General features: G+C 42.6%; 1 protein-coding gene across 7 annotated transcripts in view; it reads left to right on the forward strand.

Annotated features, from left to right (window-relative positions):
• The window catches only part of INPP4A (inositol polyphosphate-4-phosphatase type I A), a 109,971-nt gene that overhangs the window by 61,070 nt on the left and 22,392 nt on the right, over positions 1-26,509 (forward strand). For 2 of the 7 annotated variants that reach the window (XM_066579104.1, XM_066579114.1), the window contains exons 14-23: positions 6,063-6,080; positions 7,927-8,110; positions 8,616-8,834; positions 9,910-10,153; positions 13,175-13,207; positions 17,629-17,801; positions 20,927-21,050; positions 21,446-21,572; positions 23,000-23,140; positions 24,088-24,185. In XM_066579104.1, coding sequence (XP_066435201.1) covers positions 6,063-6,080; positions 7,927-8,110; positions 8,616-8,834; positions 9,910-10,153; positions 13,175-13,207; positions 17,629-17,801; positions 20,927-21,050; positions 21,446-21,572; positions 23,000-23,140; positions 24,088-24,185 — 1,361 coding nt within the window. The remainder of the gene's footprint in view (positions 1-6,062; positions 6,081-7,926; positions 8,111-8,615; positions 8,835-9,909; positions 10,154-13,174; positions 13,208-17,628; positions 17,802-20,926; positions 21,051-21,445; positions 21,573-22,999; positions 23,141-24,087; positions 24,186-26,509) is intronic. The other 5 variants (XM_066579130.1, XM_066579145.1, XM_066579122.1 and 2 more) reach the window with 5 other exon arrangements.

Raw genomic sequence — 26,509 nt, forward strand, 5'->3', positions numbered from 1 at the left:
ACAGCATCACAGAAGACAAAACAGCTGTGTGGAAAAAGAGTGGGAAGAAGGTACATAGGGGCTGTGAGGACTGGTGGCATAGATAGCTCATGGAGTGCTGTGTTGAGGTGGTTACACCTCTGGGGTAGGATAACTGGGGGGTTTACCTGTCTTGCAGAAAGTACAGCCACAGCACATCACAAAGTGTATGGTAGTGGTGGCCTGATGGTGCCACTACTACAATCACTTCAGTGGTACCATCGGAGATTGCCAACTTGGCACTGGTTTAGGGGGCTTTGTATTTCCAATTGCTTTTCCAGCATTTTCTTTAGAAAACATGCTGTTCCTATTCAAAGACACCAATTGGAATATGAGCACTCTTTTTCTTTGTGTAACGCAGACCACCTTTCCCTGTTTTCTTGCTGCACAACCTGGAACTATTTGCCGCATTGTCTCTTCTTGAGACCGAAGTATTGCACTTTATCAAATGCTTCGACTCTATGAACTTGAAAAACTCAGGGATGTTGGGTGGCCCACCATAGGCTCTTCTCTCAGACTTTTTCTTGCTTTGTGAAGTTCACTGTAAACTCCTCTTCTGATCAGCATTATTAACTTCACTGGAAACGTCTCTCACAACTGTTTGGCACTGCATCGTAACACAATCCTAATCATCTGCAGAACCCTGTTTCTGACCAGTACTCGTTACTTGAATGACTTATTCTGTGATGTCTTCAAACACTTCTGCCCTTGCATCCTCCACTGGAATAACTGGCTTTTACCCCTAGACTCCTTAGGAAGGGCTAGCAGCTTTTCAGATTCATGCTTATGCTCCGCTTCCCTTGCTACAGGAAGCTTATGTTCCTGCTCTTTATCCATGCCATTGCCATTTGCAGTTGTGCCTGCTAGTTTATCTCTTTTCCATTGGGCTTGTCTTTTGGCAGCAGCAAGCTGCCCCTGTACATGGACCATCTCTGCCTGCAGACTTCTGAGTTTTTCTTCCTTATAGCTTGCAGGTTAATTTGGCACTTTCTGTGGAATGTAATTCACATTAAAGTTCTCCCAAATGGGTTTTAATTTCTTCTACTCCAATGGGGTCCAAGAATTTTCTCCTACAGAGTGAAGCTCTTCTTCTGATACGGCTTTAGCTGTCAAAAGAATTTTTAAATTTTAGCTTGCACTTTAATAAATTTTCCTCAAGTCCTCCTCTTCCCTGTACTGCCTCACCAACTTCATTTTAAGGCATACCTGTGTGCTGCTGTTGACCTTTTCTGCCACAGTGACCACCTTGGTCTATGATGATTTTATCTTCACTCATCAGAAAAGTAGTCTTGTTTTTCTCTATCTTCACCTTTTTGTTACCTGTAGGTACAACAGATATGTAGTTGCCACTAGCAACTACATTAGAATCACAGAAAACTGTGCTAGCAACACAACTTTCTGGGTTGCCATCAACCTTAGTAGGCCTATCACTTGAGCCAATTCATTCATGTTTTGGCTGTGGTTTTTATAGCAGCCTGTTCACACTCTGCATTCAACTTTGCAGACTATGGGACACTGTAATGGATTATAGACCTTTATGCACAAAAGACTACATTAAATTCATCTTATCACATAACTCTTGTGTATCATGGTCCTCTAACACTACCACATGCAATATATTTTTAACATTTAAGCCTCCTGCACACTGCAGAGCTGGATTCCACACGCAGAATCTGGCTCTGGCAGCAGCGGCATCAGCGCTTACCTACTCTGTCGGTTTATTTTCTGTACTGCGGATGGACCCCCGCGGCTCGCCATCGCACATGCACAGTACAGATTTTTTACTTTTTGTAATTTTTTTTCCTGCGCTGTCGCTAAGCGACGGCACAAAATCCATGGCCCGCCCACAGTGTTCATTGTGGATCGGCCGTCCGCAAGGAATCCGCGGAAAAATGGAGCATGCTGCGATGCTGCAATTGGTTTCCGCAAGTGTGGAGGAAGAATCTATTTCCCATAGCATGCTATGGTCGCTATTTGCTGTGGATCCACTGTGCGGGCGGCCGCCGTGGATTCCACAGTAAATATCTGCCCGTGGGCAGGAGCCCTTAGTCCATCAGACTTTTTAAGTCCATGGTACACAACCTCAGCAGTCATTAAAAGGGTCTCACCACTATGTTTGTACAGAAGCATCTCTGGAAACCCTTTTGACTCATCTTGGTCACAATTCAGACTGCTGGACATTGAGACTCCACCTGTTAGGTATGTAATGCAGGTGATGATAAGATAGCACTTCTGTAGGCAGGGAGAAGCAATATGTGTGCAGCAAAATTCAAACATTTTACTAAGAACATATTAATAAGTCTCGCTCCTTTTGGCGGACGATGCAGACTTAAAGGGGTTGTCTCGCGAAAGCAAGTGGGGTTAAGTACTTCTGTATGGCCATATTAATGCACTTTGTAATATACATCGTGCATTAAATATGAGCCATACAGAAGTTATTCACTTGCCTGCTCTGTTGCTGGCGTCCCCGTCTCCATGGCTCCGTCTAATTTCGGTGTCTTCTTGCTTTTTTAGACGCGCTTGCGCAGATGGGTCTTCTCCCTTCGGCTCCGCTCGGCAGCAGCGGCGTTTTGGCTCCGCCCCCTTGTACGCGTCATTGCGTAGCTCCGCCCCCGTCACATGTGCCGATTCCAGCCTCCTGATTCAGGGTGCAACCAACCTTTCGAAGGGAGAAGACCCATCTGCGCAAGCGCGTCTAAAAAAGCAAGAAGACACCGAAATTAGATGGAGACGGGGACGCCAGCAACGGAGCAGGTAAGTGAATAACTTCTGTATGGCTCATAATTAATGCACAATGTACATTACAAAGTGCATTAATATGGCCATACAGAAGAGTATAACCCCACTTGCTTTCGCGAGACAACCCCTTTAATACATGGTAGAGTGTCTTTTGATATGTAGCAGGCATGTTCTGGCTCCAGCATCACGCTTGTCTGTACACTGAGGTATTTACTCACAGGCTTTTTGGTGGTGAGGCTTCAAATCTCTCGGCAATACAGCAGGCTCCCTCAGCTCTGACCAAGAGGCTCCAAGGCTTCTTTGCAGCACACGCTTTCAGGGTGCAACCAACCTTTCTAAGAGCAGGCTCCAGGGTTTTTCTCACTGCTCAGGTCACACACCAGCTTGCACCGACCTCTGGTACTTGCTTGTGCATTTTACCACAGTGGAAACCTCACCCTTGCGGCCACACCACCATTTTCCACCAGGCTTCTTGTATTCTATCCGGCCCTCTTCAATGGGATTCTGTATTTAGGGTTTCACTAGATGCTTCATTCTTTCCCATGATTGATCTTTGCAATGACACTTGCAGCTCTTACATCTCACAATGCAGGGTGCACAATTGGAAACATAACTCGGGTTATAGAATGTCCACTTTGCACAGCTGTCTGTATCATGCAGCCACTCCGCACAATCAAGGCCTTCATGACAACAATCTTTCTCAGCAAAGCAGGCAGTCTTCGGGGTTCTCTCTCCCCCCAGAGACAAACTTTTTCAATTCAGCACATAACACAGTTTCTATATGTATGTCTCCCTCTCTCTCATCAGAGACTGACTTTTTTCATTTGGACTATTGACCCTTTAAATCTTGCAGCAGCAACGTTTTGCAAAACAACACTTTCTGCAATTCAGCCTTTTGGCACTTTGAACTCCTCTGAAGAAAAAAACTTCCTTCAGTCTTTTGCAATTTAGCCCTCTGGCTCTTTAAGTTGCATCATAGCGAACTTTGTGCCATCTTGTGAATAAATGCCTGCATCTTCCACCATAAATGACAACTTGGTGATCAATTCAATGAAATCACCATCTTTCTGGTAAGATGGTTGGCTTACTTGCAAATTATACTCTGTGACTGGGGATTTCCATTCAAATCTGGCTTCCACCAGCACTATACAACCAGGGACACGAACTATAACCTACATCCCAAAAACCATTTTTACCACAAGCTGTGTCTTTACCTCGAAGTGCCAGTTTCAACAGGATTTAGCAGTGCCAGTCTCATTTTCCCAGTCACTAGCCTGATTCTTCTCCAGAATGGGAGACCTTTCTGAGAGTCTCACACTTCTTTTTATTGAGCCCTCTCAGGTGGCGAATCATAATTGGCCATAATTAGCCAGCTCCAAAGCAGAGAAAAACCCTCTCTCTGCCACACAGACTACCTGAAAAGTCTATAACTAAGCCCCCTAGTGGCCAGTTCAGTAGCTGCACTCCTACTATATATAGAAATGTATGGTGTGTGTGTGTGTGTGTGTGTGTGTGTGTGTATGTGTGTATGTATGTATATATATATATATATATGTATATATCTATATCTTTTTTGGCACACACTGCTATTGAAAAGCATACACTATGCGTTTCAATATACCTTAGTCAGTTATGTAGACATATGTATTCTGGCCAGAAATATGCCAAAAGGATACAGTTTTAGCACAGGTCTGCCTAATGAAAGCCTGTGGGCATGATACATCTATATATCAGTAAATCTTCTTGTGTATGGGAAGCCTTTACTCCAAATGTGATATGAACCTAGCTGTTGTCAAATTGGATAAATGGACTTCATAAATTGCCACTGTTATGTGTTCAGCCACATCCTCCCCTGCCAAAATCAGTTGATTGCTGAGTGATTTAAAGGGGGTGTCTGAGTTAAGGGAAACCCATGTCACCGGGTCCCCCATGGTATAAAATAGCAAGTCAACAGTTTTTTCACTTCTTCCTGCTTCCCCTGTTCATCCTCCGGCTCCTTGTGATGCCACTTTTCATTCTTAGCCCGTCTACAAACAATGACAACGTTTAGCGATTATGGCTGAACGCTGTCATTAACTTCTACAGCAGGTTTACAGTATGTCACAGCTGCCTGTAAACAGACAGCGGAGCCCGAAGCTGACGACGGAGGATGAACAGGGAATAGGTGAGTCACTACTGATTTGTTATTTTATATCATGGAGGTCCCGGTGACGATGGTTTCCCTTAACTCAGACAAGCCCTTTAAAAGTCTGGTTTTGATTCCCTCTGTGAATTTTTGCACAAAAGGGATTGGTTTGTTGAGACAACCCACTTTTACTTTAGTTTTCCCTTTTGTGTCAATTTAAAGAGGACCTGTCACCTCTCCTGACATATATGTTTTAGTAAGTAATTACATTCCCTATAATATAACAGTTCTGGAGCTTCTGTATTATAACTCGATGTTGTACTGTTCCTCTGTTATCCGTGCTAGAAATTTACAAGTAAATCGTCATCTGGGTATTACCAGTAGGGGGTGCTCAGTACACGCTCACATTGTCCATTCAGGGTTGCCCGTATCAGACTGCATACGGACACTTCCCTTTGACAAGTAGAATGGTAATACTCGGTTGTCAATTTATTCATAGATTTCTATGATTGAGGAACAGCATAGCATGGAGTTATAAGAAAGGAAGCTCCAGAATTATTTCATGGGGAATACAAGTATTTACTAAAACCAACATGTCAGGAAAGCAAACTGACCCTCTTTAAATAAAAAGATGGTAACTATTTGGCTGGGTTCACACTGGGCAGTTTTGCTGTGGAAATTCCGTCCAGGAATTCACTTCGGCAAGTCTGCCTGCGGCCATCTAATCCCGGGATTAGCCAGCCATGTGGACGAGATTTCTCAGAAATCTCGTCCACACAGGACGGCGAATCCGCCGCGGCAAAGCTGTCAGAAGCCGGCGCTGTAGTGCAGATTCGCCAGCCGCAGCATGTTCATTTTTTTTTTTCTTCCACTGCAGCCGTGCTCTCCTCTATGGGAGGAGAAAGGCGAGCAGCCAGGCTGCTTCAAAACCCGCGGCTATGTGCCGTGGGTTTTGAGGCAGTGGATTCCCGTCGGAAATCTCGCGTTTTTTCGCTGCGGCCAAACCGTGAGATTTTTGCCCAAAATCTGCCCAGTGCGAACCCAGCCTTAGGCTTCAGACTCCCAAGTCTCTATGGAGATCTACCCTAACATGCACATGTTTTGTTTAGTCTCTTTTTTTTTTCTTCTTTTTATTATTTTAAGATCTAATTTTGCGCTTTGTTTTTTTGGCTCCTTATAGCAGTTATGAGGAAAGTTGGTGAGTTGGCTTCGCAGCATCCATGACACCATTTTTTTTCTTCTATGCATTGTGTAATCCTGTCTGTGCGTGGATGTGTTTCCATTATTGCATTGTGGTGGCTTTCTTTTAAACACTTTTCTAGCCTTGCAGTTATTAGAATGGGCAGAGATGAACAAAACGCTGCTGCTTCCCTATGTGGCCACACTTGGACATGGAGTATTCTCTCGCCTTATTTTATGTGCTTTTAGAAAAGGCTGGGTTTATTTTAAAGCATGTGACTGCCATGCCAACATTACATTTTTTATTAGGCATAGATAATTCTAATAGTTGGATGTGTCGTGTTCTACTTGTTTTGTACTGTGTTGTGATTTTGTTTATTATTTGTCTTTATATTTGCAACTTGTATAATCTATTAGTACATTATTTCATTAGCAACATTTTTACAGAAACTATCACAGTAACCTTCACCATACTTGTAAATAAAGTAAATAAGGGAGATGGAGTAAAACCTCTACAGTGCCACCTATTGGAAGGCAGCATTCCTTCAAGGCAAAGTCAGACTTTTTATACAAGCCTTGCAACAATGACCGGGAATTAAAAGCAAAGCCAGACTCCATGTACATACAGCTGTTTCAGGGTTTTTGAGTCTGGCTTTGCTAGTGAGAGGCCTGGGATGGGGGTCAGAAACGCTATCTTTTCTCCTTAGGGAGAGCAACCATACTATAAACTAAGTGAGGAGACTCTTATTACCCAGAGGAGCGTGCATGGACACTTGAGTCTCCTCATTTAGATTATAGTATAGTTGCTCTCCCTAAAGAGAAAAGATAGCATTTCTGACCCCCATCCCAGGCATCTCACTAGCAAAGCCAGACTCCTACTGTACACTGATGAAAGGCAAAAACCCTGAAACAGCTGTATGTACATGGAGTCTGGCTTTGCTTTAAATTCCCGGTCATTGTAACAGGGCTTGTATAAAAAGTGTGACTTTGGCTTGAAGGTATGCTGCCTTTCAATAGGTGGCACTGTGGAGGATTTATTCCATCTCCCTTATTTGCATATTACCCAGAGGAGTGTGCATGGCCATTTGAGTCTCCTCAGTTAGTTTATAGTATAGTTGCTCTCCCTAAGGAGAAAAGAGTGTTTCTGACCCCTGTAAATAAAGTTTAAATATGCAACAGTCTTGTTGTATTTAATGTAGCCTAGTAATTGAAGTAAACTTTGCAATTACACAAGACTCTTTAGGAGTGCAGTATAGTTGTATTCTAGATATAATCATTTGTTACTTACCCATTATATAGGAGATTAATGTTAGATCACTGGTCCAACTACGGGGACCCCATCGATTGCTAGTATTAAAGGATCCTTGCCACTCCATTTAAACTTCTCACCATGGCTGTATGATAGAATATGATAGAAGGTCAATTGGGGTCCCGGCAGTAAATCCCCCATAGGACTAATTGTTATCACATAACAAGTCACAAGGAGCACTGCATGCTATATTAACCAGACTATTGCTGCCATTACCTGATCTCTGCTTCTCCTATTGCTGCTGGTGTGAGGGACATATAGTAGATACAGTGCATTTTTTGTGCATTTACAATATCACACTTCATTTCCCACCTGATTTTGAAATGTATTTGTGATTCCTATTTAACCCACTGTTCCTATTTAGCTGCTATCATCTTTCGAGAGCATGAAATAAAGAATCAATGTCAAGTACACCTCATCCAAGTAAAGAGCAAGCACCTTCCCACTCATTGTCACATGCATCACAATCAGTCGTTGTATGTATATATGTATGTATGTATGTCACTGCCTACTTAGCCGTACTTTCTCATTGCTCTTCGGTGCTCTTTATTCCCAGTACGACAGCCTGCCCCCAGTCCATTGTTTACATACCGCAAGATATAATTCGAGCCAAGGAGATAATCGCCCATATTAATACTCTGAAGACACAGGTCAGTTATTACGCAGAAAGGCTTTCCAGAGCGGCAAAGGACCGATCGGCCAACGGTATTGAGAGGACGCTTGCTATTTTAGCGGATAAGGTAAAGGGACTTACATTTTACTTCTATTTGTATATTACGTTTGTAGATTCACAGAAAAATCTCTTTTCAGCCTTACTTTATGAATATATCTGTTTGTTACAAATATTTAGTTTTTTTTAATCACACTTCTGTTAATTTTGCTGCTTTTTATGTGTTGCTGAAATAAGCTGCCAATAAATCTATTTTTATCAAATTTCACACATTTTGTTTTACACCTTTTGAAACCCAGTCATTGTTTTTTTTTTCATAGCAATGCAGATAACATTGCAGCCATTATTGTGTGTTTGAGCTCCAAAGCAGCTCCACCAGCATGAGCAAACATATGCAGGCGTAGTATGTGGCCAGAAGGACAGGAAGCTGGGAAAGTTGTGCTGCAGGAGACATTGTGTTGTTGACTTTGTATATATGTGTGTTTACAAGTAAATCTACACTGTATAATGTAAAAATACATAAACACTAATTTCTTGTTGTACAACATTTTTTTGTTTCTGTATATTCTGCACAGACAAGACAGTTGGTCACTGTATGTGACTGCAAACTGTTAGCCAATGCAATACATGGACTTAATGCTGCGCGCCCAGACTACATAGCCTCGAAAGCCTCTCCTACATCAGGGGAGGCAGATCAAGTTGTGTTGAGGAATGACCAGGATACTCTGGTGGCTCGGTGGACAGGAAGAAACAGTAGGTCATCTCTCCAGGTGGACTGGCATGAGGAGGAGTGGGTGAGATTCTGGTTTTATATAATGATTGCAACATGTTATTAGTGTATTCTGCTATTTTGAAGAGATTGTCTCATGGAGGCATCTCATTTTTGAATGGAAGCTGGCGTCTCTGGAGGAAGCTAGACATTTATCCTTCTGCGCCTGTAGCATTACATGGCGGCTGTTCAAAGACATTGGCCGAGTCCGCGAGAGTGGGAGCAGCTGTTACAGAATGGTTGATCTTTCCTGCTCATAGAGGGTGGTCCTGCTAAGGGCATCTTCCCCTGTGATGCCCATACTCCCTAGTAGGGTATAAGGGCTGAAGTTGTCTTTTTATGTCTGCTAGTGTTTACTGCATTATTTCTAACCTTATTTATTAGTATTTAATTAAAAACTATCTCTTAACTTGTCAGATATATGATTTCTGCAGATGTTACAGTTATAAAATAGGATCAGGAATTAAAACTACTAAGAAATGTTTTTTTAAAGCATGATATGCCTTAAATGTAGTGAAGCAAACAGGAACTGTGTTTGGCTCCAGTGATTACTGACCGCACAGTTTAGTGAAGACTAGATGGACAAAGCCTAGTGTGCATTGATTACTGGAAGAGCTCTCTGCCACAGCAGTAATACACTTACTAGAGATGGCCTAATATTTCTTTGATTTTGCTCAGCCAAAAAATCACCTGTATTGCCAACCCCGATAGATTCAATCACACAAGATTTGGGAAATATTTATAAAGACAGGTAACACATTACCTATTTATTTGTAATCCTAGTTAATAATTTGTTTCCCATGAATGCTTTTATTTGCACCATTAAAACTCATAACATGTTGACTTCTGAGATCTCCGTCAATCTTCAGAATAAAGGAGTTGCACCCAGGTGCATCTTCTGCACACTGTAGCACTTCTCCACACAAGTGAATGGAACTATGTTTCAGTTCAGTGGACAGTGGGCGGACAGGAGTGCCAGAGGGTAACTCTGTTCCTTCAATCTTGTGATCAATGTGGGTCCCAGAGATCAGACCCCACCACTCATAAGACATACTCTGTATTTCCAATAATATTAACTACAACATTTCCGTTGGCTTTAGGAGAAAGTGTGGTCAAATGTTGAGAAGAGCCTGGAGTGCATTATTCAGAGGGTAGACAAGCTTCTCCAGAAAGAACGTTTACATAGTGACAGCTGTGAAGATGTCTTCCAATGTGAGATAAGCTGTACTAGCAAGAAAGGTAATGAAAGAAGGAGAGCTTATTGGATAAACCCAGAGGCCTCAGATGACGAGGCTGTGTTATCATCTCCATCATCTCCTGCATGCCGTCCTTCCCGATTGACAAGTGCGTATGGTTGTGACTTCACTACTGGGCAGCCTTGCTTCTTGTTCACTATCTTCACAATACCAGACGGGCTTACAATGAGCTTCAGAGCTGGCAATGTTCACATGTAAATGATGGCATTCAGCCCATATATGTATTTCCATATATTTAGTGATTTCCATACAGGCAAACTTTTGACTTTTAAATAAAAAGTCAAAACATACAATGTATCAGTTGTTAACCTGATAACATAGATATCCGACAAGCAGTTAGGAAATTAGTCATCAGTAGATATTAATATCTGATGGGACGTATTTGTGAACTTTCCAGTTGTGATCACTTCTGGTATTGTGGTTCTCATTGTTTCTGCTGTAAATACTGTGTGTGTGCGTGCTTGAGATGTGTCAGCTCCATGTGTTTGAACATAGCATTTACCAGAATTTCTCTCTGTACCGTTATCATTGATGTACTTTTATTTGTACTACATTGACAATAGAAGAAATTGACAATTTGACCAGGTTGCAGTACTTTGTTCCACATTGTCCTGATAAAATATCCTTGGCATGGTAAGATTATCATTGTATAGCTCTAGGAAGTAGGGCTGTTAAAGATTATACTTGGGTAGGTTTATCAAAACTAGTGTGAAGGAAAAGTGGAGTAGTTGCACAATTAGGTTCCAGTTCTTATTTTTAGAAAAGTGAGAGCAGCAACCAGTTTGGTTGTTATGGCCAATTACTTACTTTGTTTTCAGCAGTACATGTAAAACATTTAATTTGTAGATCTCATGGCAAGTTTTAGAAGCAGTAGTGCTACTCCATCCAATCATGTTTTCTAGGCTAAGAAAGACATTAATGTATCACAAGTATTTTTCTAAATGTTGGAATTATTTTATATTAAAGAATGAGCCCTTCCAAATTTCTAAAATGCAGACTTAATTTTAACCTGTTTCATGTTTGGCCAGCATTCACTGTAGTATCAAGTCATCCATAGTCTTATCTTTATGATGTATGCTTGCAATGCTAAAACCATAGTTTTCTAAAGAGTTTCCATCTCGTGGACTATATTAGTGTAATGCCTGTTAGTTTCGCAGGAAACACATTGCTTGTTATCCATGGTGTATATATTGAAGATCAAAAAATAAATACTATTATGCTAAATAATCTATTACTAATGGGGTTTTCTGAAGCCGGGTATACTGTAGATATGAGACTTTTGTTAGCAGATCCTACTGGCTTTAACATGGTCGACTGTCAGGTTTTTTTTTGTATGGGAAACAAACAGGGAAAACAGGAAGTGGAAGGATTAGATTCCATTCTTTGCTTTCCCAAAATAAAGGCCCATTTAGACCCAACAATTATTGCTCAGAATTCACTCAAAACCCATATTTTGAGCGATAATCATTGTGTGTAAATGAGCGCCCATCGTGCACTTTTTGTGCACTATTTGTTCATCACTGACTTTAAGCAAGTTTAGAGTCAGAGATGAGGCTTATCAGCGCCGCATGCTGAATTCTCGGGAGGATACTGCTGACAGTTTCGGGAACAAAGCAGCTGTTTGCAGATAATTGGATTCCAATGCATCAGATCACATGGGCGTATTTGCGAGATGTAGAAAAGCCCGGCCAAGCCAATATAGCAACGGGCATTTTTACATTGGGCCCAAAACATAGTTCTGGAACTATGTTTTGAGCTGTAATACGTCGACCGCTGCATGGGATCCTACGGTAGCCCATGGCAGCGGCTGTAGGTGGGAGGGAGTTTAGCAGCGTGGCTGCTAAACTTCCTCCCTCTGTTCTCCTCTCCCCCATGCAGGCTCACCTTTGTTCATCTTCGCTCGTTCTGTGCAATAGGAGGGGGCAGGATGGGGCGGAGCTAAGCGCCGTTCCACCCCGCCTCCTCCAATTGATGGCTATGGACAAGGGGCAGGATGTGGGCGGAGAAATGGGTGATGGTCTGGTGAGCTCTGCGCATTTGCGCCGGGCACACCAGGCCGTCTGAACGGGCGCACAAATGTTCACCATATTTTCCGCTCCCAACGTAGCGTATGTCGGCTATATGCGCTCATGGGAATAAAGCCTCAAACTGCGGTTTGAGCAAATTTTTAGCGCTCATCTTTCAGTGTAAATGGGCCTTAAGCTGCTCCACAGTTATCTACTTATCTCCTTCCCTCCACAGAAATAGCATGAACTTTTGATTGCGATTTAAGAATGGCTGAAATTGTAGATATAATTATATCTTGTTACCATTAATTGAGTGACTTCAAGCATATGACTAGGTTCATACCTGCATTACTTCAGTTCTGCACTGTCATGGGGTCAGAACACCAAAAATAATGGTAATGTCGGATCCGTCAGATCCCCACTGACTATAGTAGAGTCCATTGGGTTTCCATTATGGTGTCTCATTTTACCGGGAAAAAAGCATAGTAAGTTGTGCTATTTTTTCGAGATTTTTTTGATGGAATCTGTGGCTGAGGCTTCCGATGGAGCCTGCAATGTAGGTGTGAGTACAGTCATATTCTACAGCATGTTTGGTGTTCTCACCTGTTCACCAAGGTATTAGAGCACAGTTGTTTATCACTGAATGTTGTAAACCTATTTTGTTTCCATAAATACTTTTTATGTTTCTTAGTTAGTTATTAGTTATTAAAGGAAAAAGAGGCACAAGCTTCCTCAAAATATTACAGACTCAGAGTTCTAGGATGCCAAGATCTCCAGAGGTTTTCTTGTCTACTGAACTAATATCATTAGCTCACGAAGACTCTTGATATGATGTCCATTGTGGTAAACTTAGATTTAATGATTAAATCCCCTGCATGGTTCTAGAGCTAGAATTAAATCCTGGCTTGCTACAATTATATTTGCAAGCTCCTTTTTTCTGCTTTCTCTTAATGTTCGTTTGCAAGCTTAGTACTATGTTGTCTACTACAATGCTTAAACCTATTTTGCTAGCAAGTTTTTAATTGTTTATTTTCTTTTTTTTGTTATGGAAATTTTATTTGCTGCTCCTTAATCATGCATGTTGCCCCTCCATTTCTGTGCAGATAGCGGCTCGGGTGCTGAAGAACCTGGACCAGGTATGTGCTACTTTCCATTCATTGCTGCTTTTTTCCAACTAATTCTGGTTTCCTCCTTTTGGGCTCTCCGTTTTCTCCAGCAGGCCATGCTGCTTTTAGTGATTTAATCATTTTTTACAAGAATTTTTAATTGTTGTATGATGCTTGTACCAAGATATAAACACTGAACAGGTATGAACGATCTTATGAATGTGCACAATTTTAGAATTAAAGGGGTTGTCCCGCGGCAGCAAGTGGGTCTATACACTTCTGTATGGCCATAATAATGCACTTTGTAATGTACATTGTGCATTAATTATGAGCCATACAGAAGTTATAAAAAGTTTTATACTTACCTGCTCCGTTGCTGGCGTCCTCGTTCCCATGGAGCCGACTAATTTTCGCCCTCCGATGGCCAAATTAGCTGCGCTTGCGCAGTCCGGGTCTTCTGCAGTCTTCTATGGGGCCGCTCGTGTAGAATGCCGGCTCCGTGTAGCTCCGCCCCGTCACGTGCCGATTCCAGCCAATCAGGAGGCTGGAATCGGCAATGGACCGCACAGAAGCCCTGCGGTCCACGGAGACAGAGGATCCCGGCAGCCATCTTCAGCAGGTAAGTATGAAGACGCCGGACCGCCGGGATTCAGGTAAGCGCTGTGCGGGTTGTTTTTTTAACCCCTGCATCGGGGTTGTCTCGCGCCGAACGGGGGGGGGGGGGGTTAAAAAAAAAAAAAACCCGTTTCGGCGCGGGACAACCCCTTTAAGCATCTCATTTTTAGGACACAAAAATGTCCTAGATACACATTTTGAGCGATTAATTGTGATTGTCAGCAGGTAGGCAGCTGTTATTGTTGGCCGCTCTCCTGTACAAATGTAGACTTGGACATCCACAAATAGAATGGGTAATAGTAGAATATACTTCATTGGTCAAGGCATTTTGGGAGCAAACTGCTCCTTTCATCTAGTCCAATCACCTCTTGAGTTTTGGGAAGGACAGCAGCCTTGGAATTGTTTGCACCTTCACTAGACTTGTGCCTACTTTTGCACAACCTCTAGAGGTGAGCATTCATTTGGCTTTGCATCTTGCTCAGTACATAACTACATTATGGGGTGCCGTGTATTTCCTTTGTTCCTCCTGTACTAATTTCCAGCATAGCAGAAAACTCAAATTCAGGATGCTTAACCCCTAAAGCACTACAATTTATGGGTAATAGTATACCTATTATTCATACAATTATTTTGTTTTTTTACCAACCCGCGTAACAACTCATACAATCAATTTATAATCTCTTTTAAGATGAAGAGTGGAAAAAAATTTAAGAAATTTAAAAAGCAGGATAGCTTTATTATTAGAGACGAGCGAGCATACAAGCTAAGGACAATTCCTCGATCGAGCATTGTCCTTAGCGAGTATCTCCCCGCTCTAGAGAAAAGGTTCGGGTGCCGGCGCGGGTGACAGGTGAGTTGCGGCAGTCAGTAGGGGGGAATGGGGGGAGAGAGGGAGAGAGACATCTCCCCTCCGTTCCTCCCGCTCTCCCCCGCAGCTCCCTGCCCGAATCTTTGCTCCCGAGCGGGCAGGTACTTGCTAAGGGCAATGCTCGATCCAGCAATTGCCCTTAGCGAGTATACTCGCTCATCTCTATTTATTAGGTGTTCCTTGTTGCCCATGGCAACCAATCACAGTACGGTTTTCATTTCCCCAGCTGCTGAAGTAAAATTAAAGCTGCACTGTGATTGGTTGCTATGGGCAACAAGACCAGTCTTACTGTTACAGTTTTACTAAATGAGGCCCAAAAAGCTATATGCTGCCGTTATCATCGCTAAGGGTATATGAGGCAAATCGCTGCAAACAAAGACAGGGGAGCATTTAGTGTCATTGATTTTCATGTAATTTTCTAACAAAGGTTAGTGAAGGTCCATACAGTTTACAAGTGGTACTCCAATTTTGAGAAAAAAAGTTGTATCTGTAACCGAAATCATCTGGCCATCCACTAGGAAATGTGGAAACGGTGGAGCGTGTCTGTGCAAGCTTCACATACACTTTCTCAGAAATCCACCATCCAGAGCAAGCAGAGAACTGGACGTCCCGCAGCCGACTGTGTGGAAGATTCTACGCAAATGTTTGTGATGTTATCCCTACCGACTGCCGTTGTTGGTGGCTCTGAAACTGAACGACAAAGCAAGGCGGTGTTCTTTCTGTGAGAGTGTGCAAACTAATGGAAACCCGATGTGGAATCTTTAGTGTTTACTGATGAAGCCGCCTTCCATCTTTCGGGCACAGTTGCCAAATGTAATGTCAGAATCTGGGTGAAGGAAACCCACATGTCTACATGGAGCGTATGTGTGACTTCCCCAAGGTGAATGTGTTTGGCGCTATAACCTGGAGGAAATTGTACGGCCCCTTCTTTTTCCACGAGGAAACAATCACAGGGATTTCAAACGTAGACGCTACAGATATGGCTGCTACCACAGCTGGAACAGGAAATCCCAGGTTTCATCTTCCAACAGGACGAGTACCCTCCATTTTCACAATGAACTCGGAAGTGAGCTCAATAGGTGACTACAAAACAGATGCGTGAACTGTGAGCCCATTGTATCTGTGGTAATAGGCTGCAACGCGTATGGCAGGAACTTCACTACAGGCCTGATGTGTCGAGTGACCTAGGGGCCTCACATTGAACACCTCTGATGTGAAAAACATTTTTGATGTTGTGCAACAAACATTTTGAGTTTTGTTTCCATTGATACCAAATTTATGTATTTGAGTGTTATCAAACATGAGTTCAGTAAGAGAAACAAAGTAATCTTCTAGATATGATGCCTAACAAAAATACATGATGTAATAGCAAGTTTTCAATTAGTCTACTGATAAGGATGTGAACGTTTTAGGTCTCTAAATTATTGTTAGGGGGTCACCAGGCCTATGTGTCATATTTGCTCCAGATTTCACATATACTCCACCATGAAGCCTTTCCAAATATCTAGGCCTGTGTTAAGTGTGTCAAAGATGGTTTTAAACCTGTACTTTCAAGTTTTCTATGATGTTGAGATTTGAAGTTGCCTTTTAATATAGTAACTTTTCATATGTTCTATGTTGTGGTCTGCAAATAAGGGAGAAGGAATAATTCCTCCACAGTGTCACCTATTGGCAGGCAGCATTCCTTCAAGGCAAAGTTAGACTTTTTATACAAGACTTGTAACAATGACTGGAAATTAAAAGCAAAGCCATACTCCATGCACAGACAGCTGTTTCAGGGTTTTTGCCTTTCATAAGTGTACAGTAGGAGTCTGCCTTTTCTAGTGAGATGCCTGGGACGGGGGTCAGAAACCCTATCTTTTCTCCTTAGGGAGAGTACCTAGACGGTGAGTGAGGAGACTCAAAAGGCCATTCATTCTCCTCTAGGTAATATGCGAATGAGGGAGATGGAATAATACCTACACAGTGCCACCTATTAGAAGGCAGCATTCCTTTAAGGCAAAGATAGACTCTTAATACAAGCCTTGTAACAATGACTGAGAATTAAAAGCAAAGCCAGACTCCATGCACAGACAGCTGTTTCAGGGTATTCGTGTACAGTAGGAGTCTAGTAATAGCATTTCTGATCCCTGTCCCAGGCCTCTCACTAGCAAAGCCAGACTCCTACTGTACACTGATGAAGGGCAAATACCCTGAAACAGCTGTCTGTACATGGAATCTGGCTTTGCTTTTAATTCCCAGTCATTGTTACATATTTTGAGAACTGAACGTACATACAAGCTTTGTATGGATACATTATGATATAGAAACTAAAAGATGAAAAGTGTCATTTGCACAGTGCCATCTGCCATAGCACCAATAAAAGAAAACAAGATTTTTAAGTAAAGTGCTTGCACTCGCCTATTAGAATGGCACTAGTAAATTTAATTCCTGCAACAACTAGCACCCACAGGGACTTTACAAAATATGTACTCAGAATGTCAATTCCTAACCTGTCTGTATAGAAAGGGGTTCAACTGATCATCCACAGACTTTATTCCACCTTCCTATGTCAACTTGCTGGTGACTGGTGTATCTGTGTAAAGCGCTGTCTGACATCACCTCTTATATAGCGGAGCCCCTTCCTACACTAATATTCAGAGTACATATTTGTTGCAGGCATTAAATAAAAATCTAATAGATCCATTCTAACAGGAACGCTTGATGAAAAAAATAAAAACTAAAAAAAATATATATATGTATGTGTATGTGAGTATGTATATATATATATATATATATATATATATATATATATATATATATATATATATATATATATATATATATATATATATATATAATATATACCCTTCCTATTACTCGTATTATGGAACAGTAGCAGTCAGTCATGGAGCTGTATAGCGTGATTTTTGGCTAGAGTAGCCATATATGTCTGTTATTTATATTAAAAAGCTGTGATTTTCTGTAGGCGAATGGAGTGAGGCCCTTTACCCCTTACTGAGTACTCTAACAGACTGTGTGGCTATGATGAGTGATAAAGCAAAGAAGGCCATGGTCTTTCTGTTAATGCAGGACAGCGCTCCAACAATAGCCTTGTGCTTGAGTCTCCAGTACCGCAGAGATGTTGTCTTCTGTCAAACGGTATGTTTAAAGTAATCGCCCTATTTCTCTCTCACTGTCTGCACTGCCCATACCGTATATTTGCAGGATTTCTGCTGTGTAAACATTTTTGTAAGATTTCATCCTTTGATTCTGAAGTTTATTTCAGGCTTATTTGTTGTTTTATAAGTTATTTCTTCTCTACAAGGGTCTTCTTAATAATGTGGCCTAATCACTTGAACTCTGTTAGTCTAGTAGTGACGTGCCACTTACATAATTAGTGTAACATTGCAATATAGTATTCATGTTTTTGTACAGGGCATTTCAAGAGCCTGTGTATACTTAAAGGAGTGGTCTGGTTTGGAATGAACATTTCCAAATACAGTATTAGGGAATTAAGCATGTCCACCTGTAAAAGACCCCCATCTATGTGGCAGAGTAGAAAATGGATATATGAAGAGTCTCTTCCTTTTTAGCACCCTATATGTCCATGCTTCATTTCCCCTAGGGTGGTGCCGCAGTGCTGCACTTAATGCCAGATTCCTTCCCAGAATACAGCTGATCTTGTGGATCGCAGCAGCGAGACAACCTGTGACCAGTTTATCTTCAGAGAACCCTTCTAGAGAAAAGGTTGTGTCTAAAGTGGACAACTACTATATTCAGGATGAGCCATCAATAGTAGATTAGTGAGGGTCCACTGACCGGGATCCCTGCTGATCAGCTGTTCAATGAGCTGTTTTCTGCAGGAAGCAGATAGCTTTATTCTCACTGCAGTGGCCATAGTTGGTATTACAGGCAAAGTTCGCATTCACTTCAGTGGAAACTTTGCCTGTAATACAAAGTCTCACCACTGCAGTTAGAACAGAGCTGTCTGTGTCCTGCAGGAATAGGCTCTGAGCATAATTGCAAACAGCTCCTCAAAGGGATACTGTGTGGTGGACCCCCCTGATCTGCTATTTATGGCCTATCCTGTAGATAGGCCTTCAATAGTTTACAAATGGATAACTCTTTTAAAGTTATATGCCACATTTATGGCATATTCGTAGGATAAATGCCAGATACACACAGGTTGCCTCCAATTCATCCAGCTTTACTTATTCCTTCATCTCTGCACCTAGACTCCAAGAGATGACCAGGTTTTACGAGCACCCTGTGCTGTTTACGTATATCCCATAGAAGGGAATTGGAGTTATGTAAATAACGATCAGAAATGGCCTATCCTATGGAAATACCATAATGTCTTAAATGGGATTGCCACCTTAAAACAGCAGAAATATGAATCTCTGTGATGGAAACAATTCTGCTATAACTGGGAAGTACCGTATCTTTCGCTTTATAAGACACACCCGATGATAAGACGCACCTAGGTTTTAGAGGAGGAAAATAGGAAAAAAAATATTTTTTTAACTTTGTTTTATTGAACACATCATGTAATTGGTACATAGACATATTACATATATCATTAATATATAATGACAATTGAACCTGTTTCAGGATCCAAACTTGTCTCATAACTCCACTAAGGCTGGGTTCACACGGGGCGGATTTGCCGCGGAAATTCCGTGCGGAAAATCCGCATGCGGCCGCTAATCCCGGGATTAGCCAGCCATGTGGACGAGATTTCTCAGAAATCTCGTCCACATGGGACGGCAAATCCACTGCGGCTAAGCCGGCAGAAGCCGCCGCTACAGCGCGGATTTGCCAACCGCAGCATGTCCTTTTTTTTTTCCCCCCGCTGCGGCCGTGCTCTCCTCTATGGGAGCGCCGGCCACAGCAGAAGAGCGAGCGGCCGGGCCGCTCCAAAGCCGCCGCGGGTTTTGCAGCAGCGGTTCTCCTGGCGGGAATCTCGCGGTTTTTCGCTGCGGCCAAACCGCGAGATTTCCGCCCAGAATCCGCCCTGTGAGAACCCAGCCTTACAGTTGTCTGCATTGGTGTTTATTTACGTTACATGGTTGTCATATAGAACTAGTTGTGTTGCAGAGTGGTACAGGCATCCAACCATGGAACCCATATTTTGGTAAATTTAGTAGGGCATCCTCTGTTTTGGTACATAACCTTTTCATAAGGTAAAACAGTATTGACTCATTTTTTTCATCCCGTAGTGGAAGAAAATTCGGTGGCCATCCATTTTAGAGCAATCTCCTTCTGCACTAAAAATAGTACCCCCCCCATAAAGATTCGTAGGTGTGAGGCCATTGTTCTCCATCAAATAAGCCAAATAATGCTATTTTTGAATCTAGAGTGAATGTGTATGGGGAAGGCAAGAGTGTAGACACTAAATGTTGCCACCTCTGCCCAAAAATCTCTAATATGTGTGCAGTCGCATATCATGTGCCAAAAGTCAGCATTAGTCAGTCATTGTTTGACTAGTTATAGCGATGTATGTGGTATAAATGCTTGCATAGCTCTGCACTTGGCGTTCAGTATCCTGGAAGAGCTGAGTGACAATGTACTGATGATTCAATTAGTTTTCACCTAACTTTTCCGAACCCTGCATGACATGTTTCATTATGATGAGGTATGGTGGATAGAATTCAGCACAACTAGGCTGTGGGCGCTCACTATAGCCACAAGAAAAGCCTGTGCTGGAGAGATCTTATGAACGCGCCACTTCAAGCTTACATGAAGTAGCCCGTTCACACAACCCGAGGTGCGTGCTTTTAAGGCTCCCATAGAAGCCTATGGAAAGCACGCAGCAAAGATAGGACATGTCCTATCTTTGTGCACACCTCAGAGCCAACATGCAAGTTTGCACTCGCATGTCCTATCTTTTGTTAGGTGCGCTGATTCAGCGTGCCTAGCATTCTCTCATGTGAACGCTTCTATAGGAACCTGTTGGTTCCTATAGAAGCGTGTTCTGTGCGCTGGTAACAGTGCACAGACAGCGCTTGTCTGAATGAGGCCTGATAATTATATAGCATGGTTGGTAAAAATATATATTTTGAACCAAAGGAAGAGATGTTGGAGTTGGAAAAAAAATGTTTGTTAGATCTGATTGATCCCAAGATCGTTATGCAACTGCTACATGATCTGTTGTGATTATTCTTGATCCATGTTCAATGAAGTATTTTACATACTTAGATAAGCCCTTTATATTTGCTACAAATTAATTACAAATGTCATTTATAAGCTTTCTATTCTGCTCATTTAACCTGTTTGTGTTTTAGCTAACAGCCCTGATCTGTGGCTTCATTATCAAGCTGAGGAACTGCCTGCATGACGATGGTTTCCTGCGCCAGTTATACACTATTGGTCTCCTGGCACAGTTTGAAAGTCTTCTCAGCACCTATGGTGAGTGTTGTGCAAGATAACTATATTGTATATGGTACACTGCAGCTGTTTTTTGGTTAGTCCAGTAATATGGTTGGGTAATAAAACTGAGCCTATGAGTTTGTAAAACTGGAAATATATCCTCTTTCGTTGTTCCATTCATGACAAGCATAGCTTTAGTGGCCATATCACTGAGATGGTGAAAGATGTAGCTCTACTATGGCCATAAACCGCAATTATGTCATCAATGCAGACTGCGGGGGATACTGCTGTCTAGGTTTGGGCCATCCTATAGATTGTTCTAGAACAGTAAAAACTTGTGTTTATCATGTAATCTCTGTAAACTATACAACCCCTTACGACATACTAAAAAATTAGGATTATTTATTGCAGCTTTTGTCCCACTTTATCCTCAGGAGAAGAGCTGGCTATGCTTGAAGATATGAGTTTGGGGATCTTGGACTTGAGGAATGTGACTTTCAAGGTTACCCAGGCCATATCAAACTCCTCGACGGATATGCTGCCAGTGATTACAGGAAACCGGTGAGTTAACGTATTCTGCTTTATTTACTTTGGACTTCGTTCTGTTTGAAATAAAATGATACTAGAAACTAAAGATTAACAATGTGAATCAGACTAATTAAAGGAAGTGTAGGAGCAAGGAGATCCAATTATTGTACATTAATCAAAGTCAAGTGCATATTAGTGAACTCATGTATATTCATTATTCTACTTGACATTACTTGAGGGTTTACCATAAAGTAATTACATTATGTTATCTGTCTAATTAAATTCTCCTTATTAGGCTCCTCTTTATGTGTTGAAATGTAATGCCTTTTTTAAGATCTTGTGGAATAAAGGAATTAGGGCCATAATTTGAGACCCCAACTCCTGATAGAGCACATAAAATAGAACCATAAATTAGGGCAAATCTTGGTGGTTTATGTGAAGTGTTTTACAATCATTTAAAGCGAATCTCCTCCTTTTATCATTATGCTATTTTTTAGGTTCACAATCTGGTGCTGATTATTTTTTATTATGTCTTTATAGCTGCCAGAGCTTAACTTTTCAGTATAGAGCTCCAACAACCTGCGTAGACGCAGATTTAAAAGATGACATGCTGCCGGTAGCTGCCACTAGAGGGAGCAGATGAGCTGCAGACTGTCTTGTCATTGAGTTCAAGCATGCAGTAAGCTCCGTCTAGTGCTGGCTACAGGTAGCTAGTGTGTTATCTTATAAATCTAAGTCTATGCAGAGGGTTTGGATCTCTGTGTCAGAGAAACTGGGTTTCATCTGCTGTAAAGATATATTAATGATTTGATGCAGAATTTGTAACCTATTTAAATTTAACAAAAATACAAGGTGGTAGTCAAGCGTGGGCATTTACTTTAACCCTTTCCAATCCACTGTCTGACGTCTTCCTATATTCTGATGGAAGTCTTCTGACATTGATGCTGTACAAGTTTCAGACAGGGTATTCTTACCGTCTATTGCCAGCCACTCCGCTGTCTGAGCCTCTCTGGCGCACACACACTGGCTTTAGCCCACAGATTGCACCGTTGTATAGCAACAAAAATAGAAAGCCTTTTAGGAAACCCTGAATCCAAAATTGGATTGGAAAGGGTTAAGACTCAGAATACACTGGCCTCATATAATCAGTTTTTAAAGGATATACAGGATGCCAGATGCATTTTGATTTGTTTTGTAACCCATCATTGTGGATTTAGTTGAGGCTGTGTTCACATCGGCTTTCATCATTTCCGTTGTTCTGCACCGCCATAGGGACAGGACAACAGGGACGGCGGAGCCTCTGACACAGATGTAAACAGAGCCTGGTCTACAATGGGTCCAACAGGTTTCCATTTTGGGGGGACAAAAACCTAAATGAATTGAACCTAGTGGCGGTGTAAACGTGTCCGTAGTGAATATATTTTGAGAAGATATTCAAGATATGTTATTTCTTTTTCAAGTGATGGATTTAATGTTCGCATCCCATTGCCAAGCGCATTGTTTGATGCCCTTCCTCGTGAGATTCAAAGTGGAATGCTGCTAAGGGTTCAGCCGGTCTTATTCAACGTTGGGATTAATGAACAGCAGACTCTGGCAGAAAAGTAAGCTGATCACATTACCAGACAAATCTGCAAACCGGATAGATAGATAAAGCTGTAATTGTCTGCATGTTTTTCCTAATGGTCTATGGATTACATTTCTGGCATTCTTGAATGATTATTGGTGCCTGCAGTGTATAGGTAGCTTGGGTTACATGGCATACTATACTAGATCAGCAGTACCACCCTAACAACATTGCAGCTTTATCAGGGGGTGCAGTGTTGCTAGAGTGTTAGGAAGACCAACTTTGTTGGCTTCTTTGGAACTAAGAAAGATGCATGATATGACGGTGTAGCTGCGACGGTGTAGCTGCGACGGTGTAGCTGCGACGGTGTAGCTGCGACGGTGTAGCTGCGACGGTGTAGCTGCGACGGTGTAGCTGCGACGGTGTAGCTGCGACGGTGTAGCTGCGACGGTGTAGCTGCGACGGTGTAGCTGCGACGGTGTAGCTGCGACGGTGTAGCTGCGACGGTGTAGCTGCGACGGTGTAGCTGCGACGGTGTAGCTGCGACGGTGTAGCTGCGACGGTGTAGCTGCGACGGTGTAGCTGCGACGGTGTAGCTGCGACGGTGTAGCTGCGACGGTGTAGCTGCGACGGTGTAGCTGCGACGGTGTAGCTGCGACGGTGTAGCTGCGACCGTGTAGCTGCGACCGTGTAGCTGCGACCGTGTAGCTGCGACCGTGTAGCTGCGACCGTGTAGCTGCGACCGTGTAGCTGCGACCGTGTAGCTGCGACCGTGTAGAGACCTGTATGACTGTAGATACCACTGTGTAGTCCTCCTCATAGAATACAGTGTAGTGTAAAATGACTGCCGGTGACCAGTCAGACTTCTGTTTGGAGTTTAAGCTGTCAAACCTTTACTTTGGTATACACATATGTATATGTGACTTGAGTGCTTTGTCTAACTACTTAATTTAACAAATGTGTTGTTTTTTTTTATGAACCAAGGTTTGGAGATACATCATTGCAAGAACTTATAAACAATGAAAGCTTGGTACGGCTTAATTCTTACTATGAACAGTTCAAAGAAGTCTTACCGGATGACTGTAAGTTTCTGTTATGGTGTTTATATCAGTATAATACTATAGAAACTGTTATGTAAGCTACTTAGACCTCATGTCCACGGCACACGCAGATTTTTTATGTGGATTTCCGTAGCGGATGCACTGCGAGTCATCAATAAATTGATTTTTTTATTGCTTGCGGGAAATCGCCGATTGCAGTTTTTTACCGCGCAGATGCACTGCGGACCATCCACGTGGAAAAAAGCCACAACCCCATCTCCCAGCCTTTTCCCCACATCCCTAATTGATTTTAACCTTCAAATCCGCAAATGTATTTGCAGATGCACTGTGAATTGTAAGTTCCCATAGAGAGGAATGGAGAACATGTGCGTGTGATCCACAAATCAAATAAAAACAAATCCACAGGTGTTAAATGAGATGCGGCCGCCCAGTGCTTCCCTATGGGCAGCTTGATTTGCGGATCTCCCATGCGGGTGCCAAGCGTGGATTCCACCAATCAAATCCGCCTTGTGGACACATTGGGCCTTAAAGAGGGCCTTCAGTTCTCCTGATGTGTCTTCTAGTAGAAAGTTGTATCAGGGTTTGCAGTGTTGCTAGAGTGTTAGGAAGACATATAATTGCAATTCTAGAGTATATTTTCTGCTTTTTTTTTTTACCTATCCAGTGCTATTCCTCCTGGAAATGTGTGAACAAGTTGACAAATGACAAATTACCCCTCCCTTGGGTAATACCGTGTTTCACCGGAAATAAGACCATGTCTTATATTAATTTTTGCCCCAAATGAAACACAGGGTCTTTTTTTCAGGGGATGTCTTATACCTACCTAGCAGCCGCCGTCCGGGTCCCTCCCGCTGGTCTTCGCGGTCCAGGCAGGCTTCCGTGCAGTTCTCAGCGCCGACATACCATCGCCTGCTGGTAACAGGGGCTTATAAACCCTGCCTCCAGCAAGCGATTGCTCTGTTTTTAAGTGCCGTGGCTCAGGCAATTAGAGCCAGCGCTTGATGAACCAATCACAGCAATTCATTCATTGGCCGAACGGCGCCTACTTGGAATACAACTATTTGCTGTGGCACAACCTCTTAAACAATTCATATCTAGATTTAGCAGAAAGTATAATACACCCATTTTTCACTTTTATTTCATGGTTCTTATCTCCTGTGTAGTAGTATTTTTTGGGCAATCAAACTACTACCGACCAGTTGTCTGTCCAATTTGTGTGTGATGTGTGAGTTACATGTAGAGCCTGACAGCACCTGTTATGTCAGTTATTACTAGCCCTGCTCCGCTCCCTGATCACATGACACTGATGTCATCACAGGTCCTTTATCTTCCTTCTGCAGTTAGTTAGGAATTATGGGCAGACTACATCCCCCACTAATCTTCCGCCTCAGTTGCTATGGATACAGCAGTACTGTACATGGTTGTCAGACTGCTTTGCACCTCCAGTAAATGATACCTCACAAATTTACCCATACTGACTCTTGACTTCAACCCTTGATCACATGATGGTGATGTCATCACAAGTCCTTTACACATGCATAGCTGGCAGTGCATATTGACCAACAATATTGAAGCATAGTCCTCCACCACTATCTTCACATCTCCTGAACATGATATCATGTCATCTCAAGTGCTAATGCTGCCAACAACCGTCCAGCCACCATCTTATCGTCAACTGTTGTCCAGTGTTGGAACAAACGATCTCTGTCGTGCAAACATGTCACCACAGAGCGTACAACGCCGCCGTGAAGCTAATGCAGCTTACATGACACATCAACAAGCCACGATTTCACCTCAACCACCAGCTAAAGTTCTTAAAACATATGCCGCTCCTATGCGAAAGCAACGTAGCAGTGCTGTGTGTGGGGGACATGCATGTAGCAGAGCTGTGTGTGTGTGTGTGTGACGTGCATGTAGCAGAGCTGTGTGTGTGACGTGCATGTAGCAGAGCTGTGTGTGTGACGTACAGGTAGCAGAGCTGTGTTTGTGACGTACAGGTAGCAGAGCTGTGTGTGTGACGTGCATGTAGCAGAGCTGTGTGTGACGTGCATGTAGCAGAGCTGTGTGTGACGTGCATGTAGCAGAGCTGTGTGTGACGTGCATGTAGCAGAGCTGTGTGTGACGTGCATGTAGCAGAGCTGTGTGTGTGTGACGTGCATGCAGCAGAGCTGTGTGTGTGACGTGCATGCAGCAGAGCTGTGTGTGTGTGACGTGCATGCAGCAGAGCTGTGTGTGTGTGACGTGCATGCAGCAGAGCTGTGTGTGTGTGTGACGTGCATGCAGCAGAGCTGTGTGTGTGGGACGTGCATGCAGCAGAGCTGTGTGTGTGGGACGTGCATGCAGCA

This window comes from Eleutherodactylus coqui, chromosome 1, assembly GCF_035609145.1.
Source record: "Eleutherodactylus coqui strain aEleCoq1 chromosome 1, aEleCoq1.hap1, whole genome shotgun sequence".
In the NCBI taxonomy this organism is placed as follows: Eukaryota; Metazoa; Chordata; class Amphibia; order Anura; family Eleutherodactylidae; genus Eleutherodactylus; species Eleutherodactylus coqui.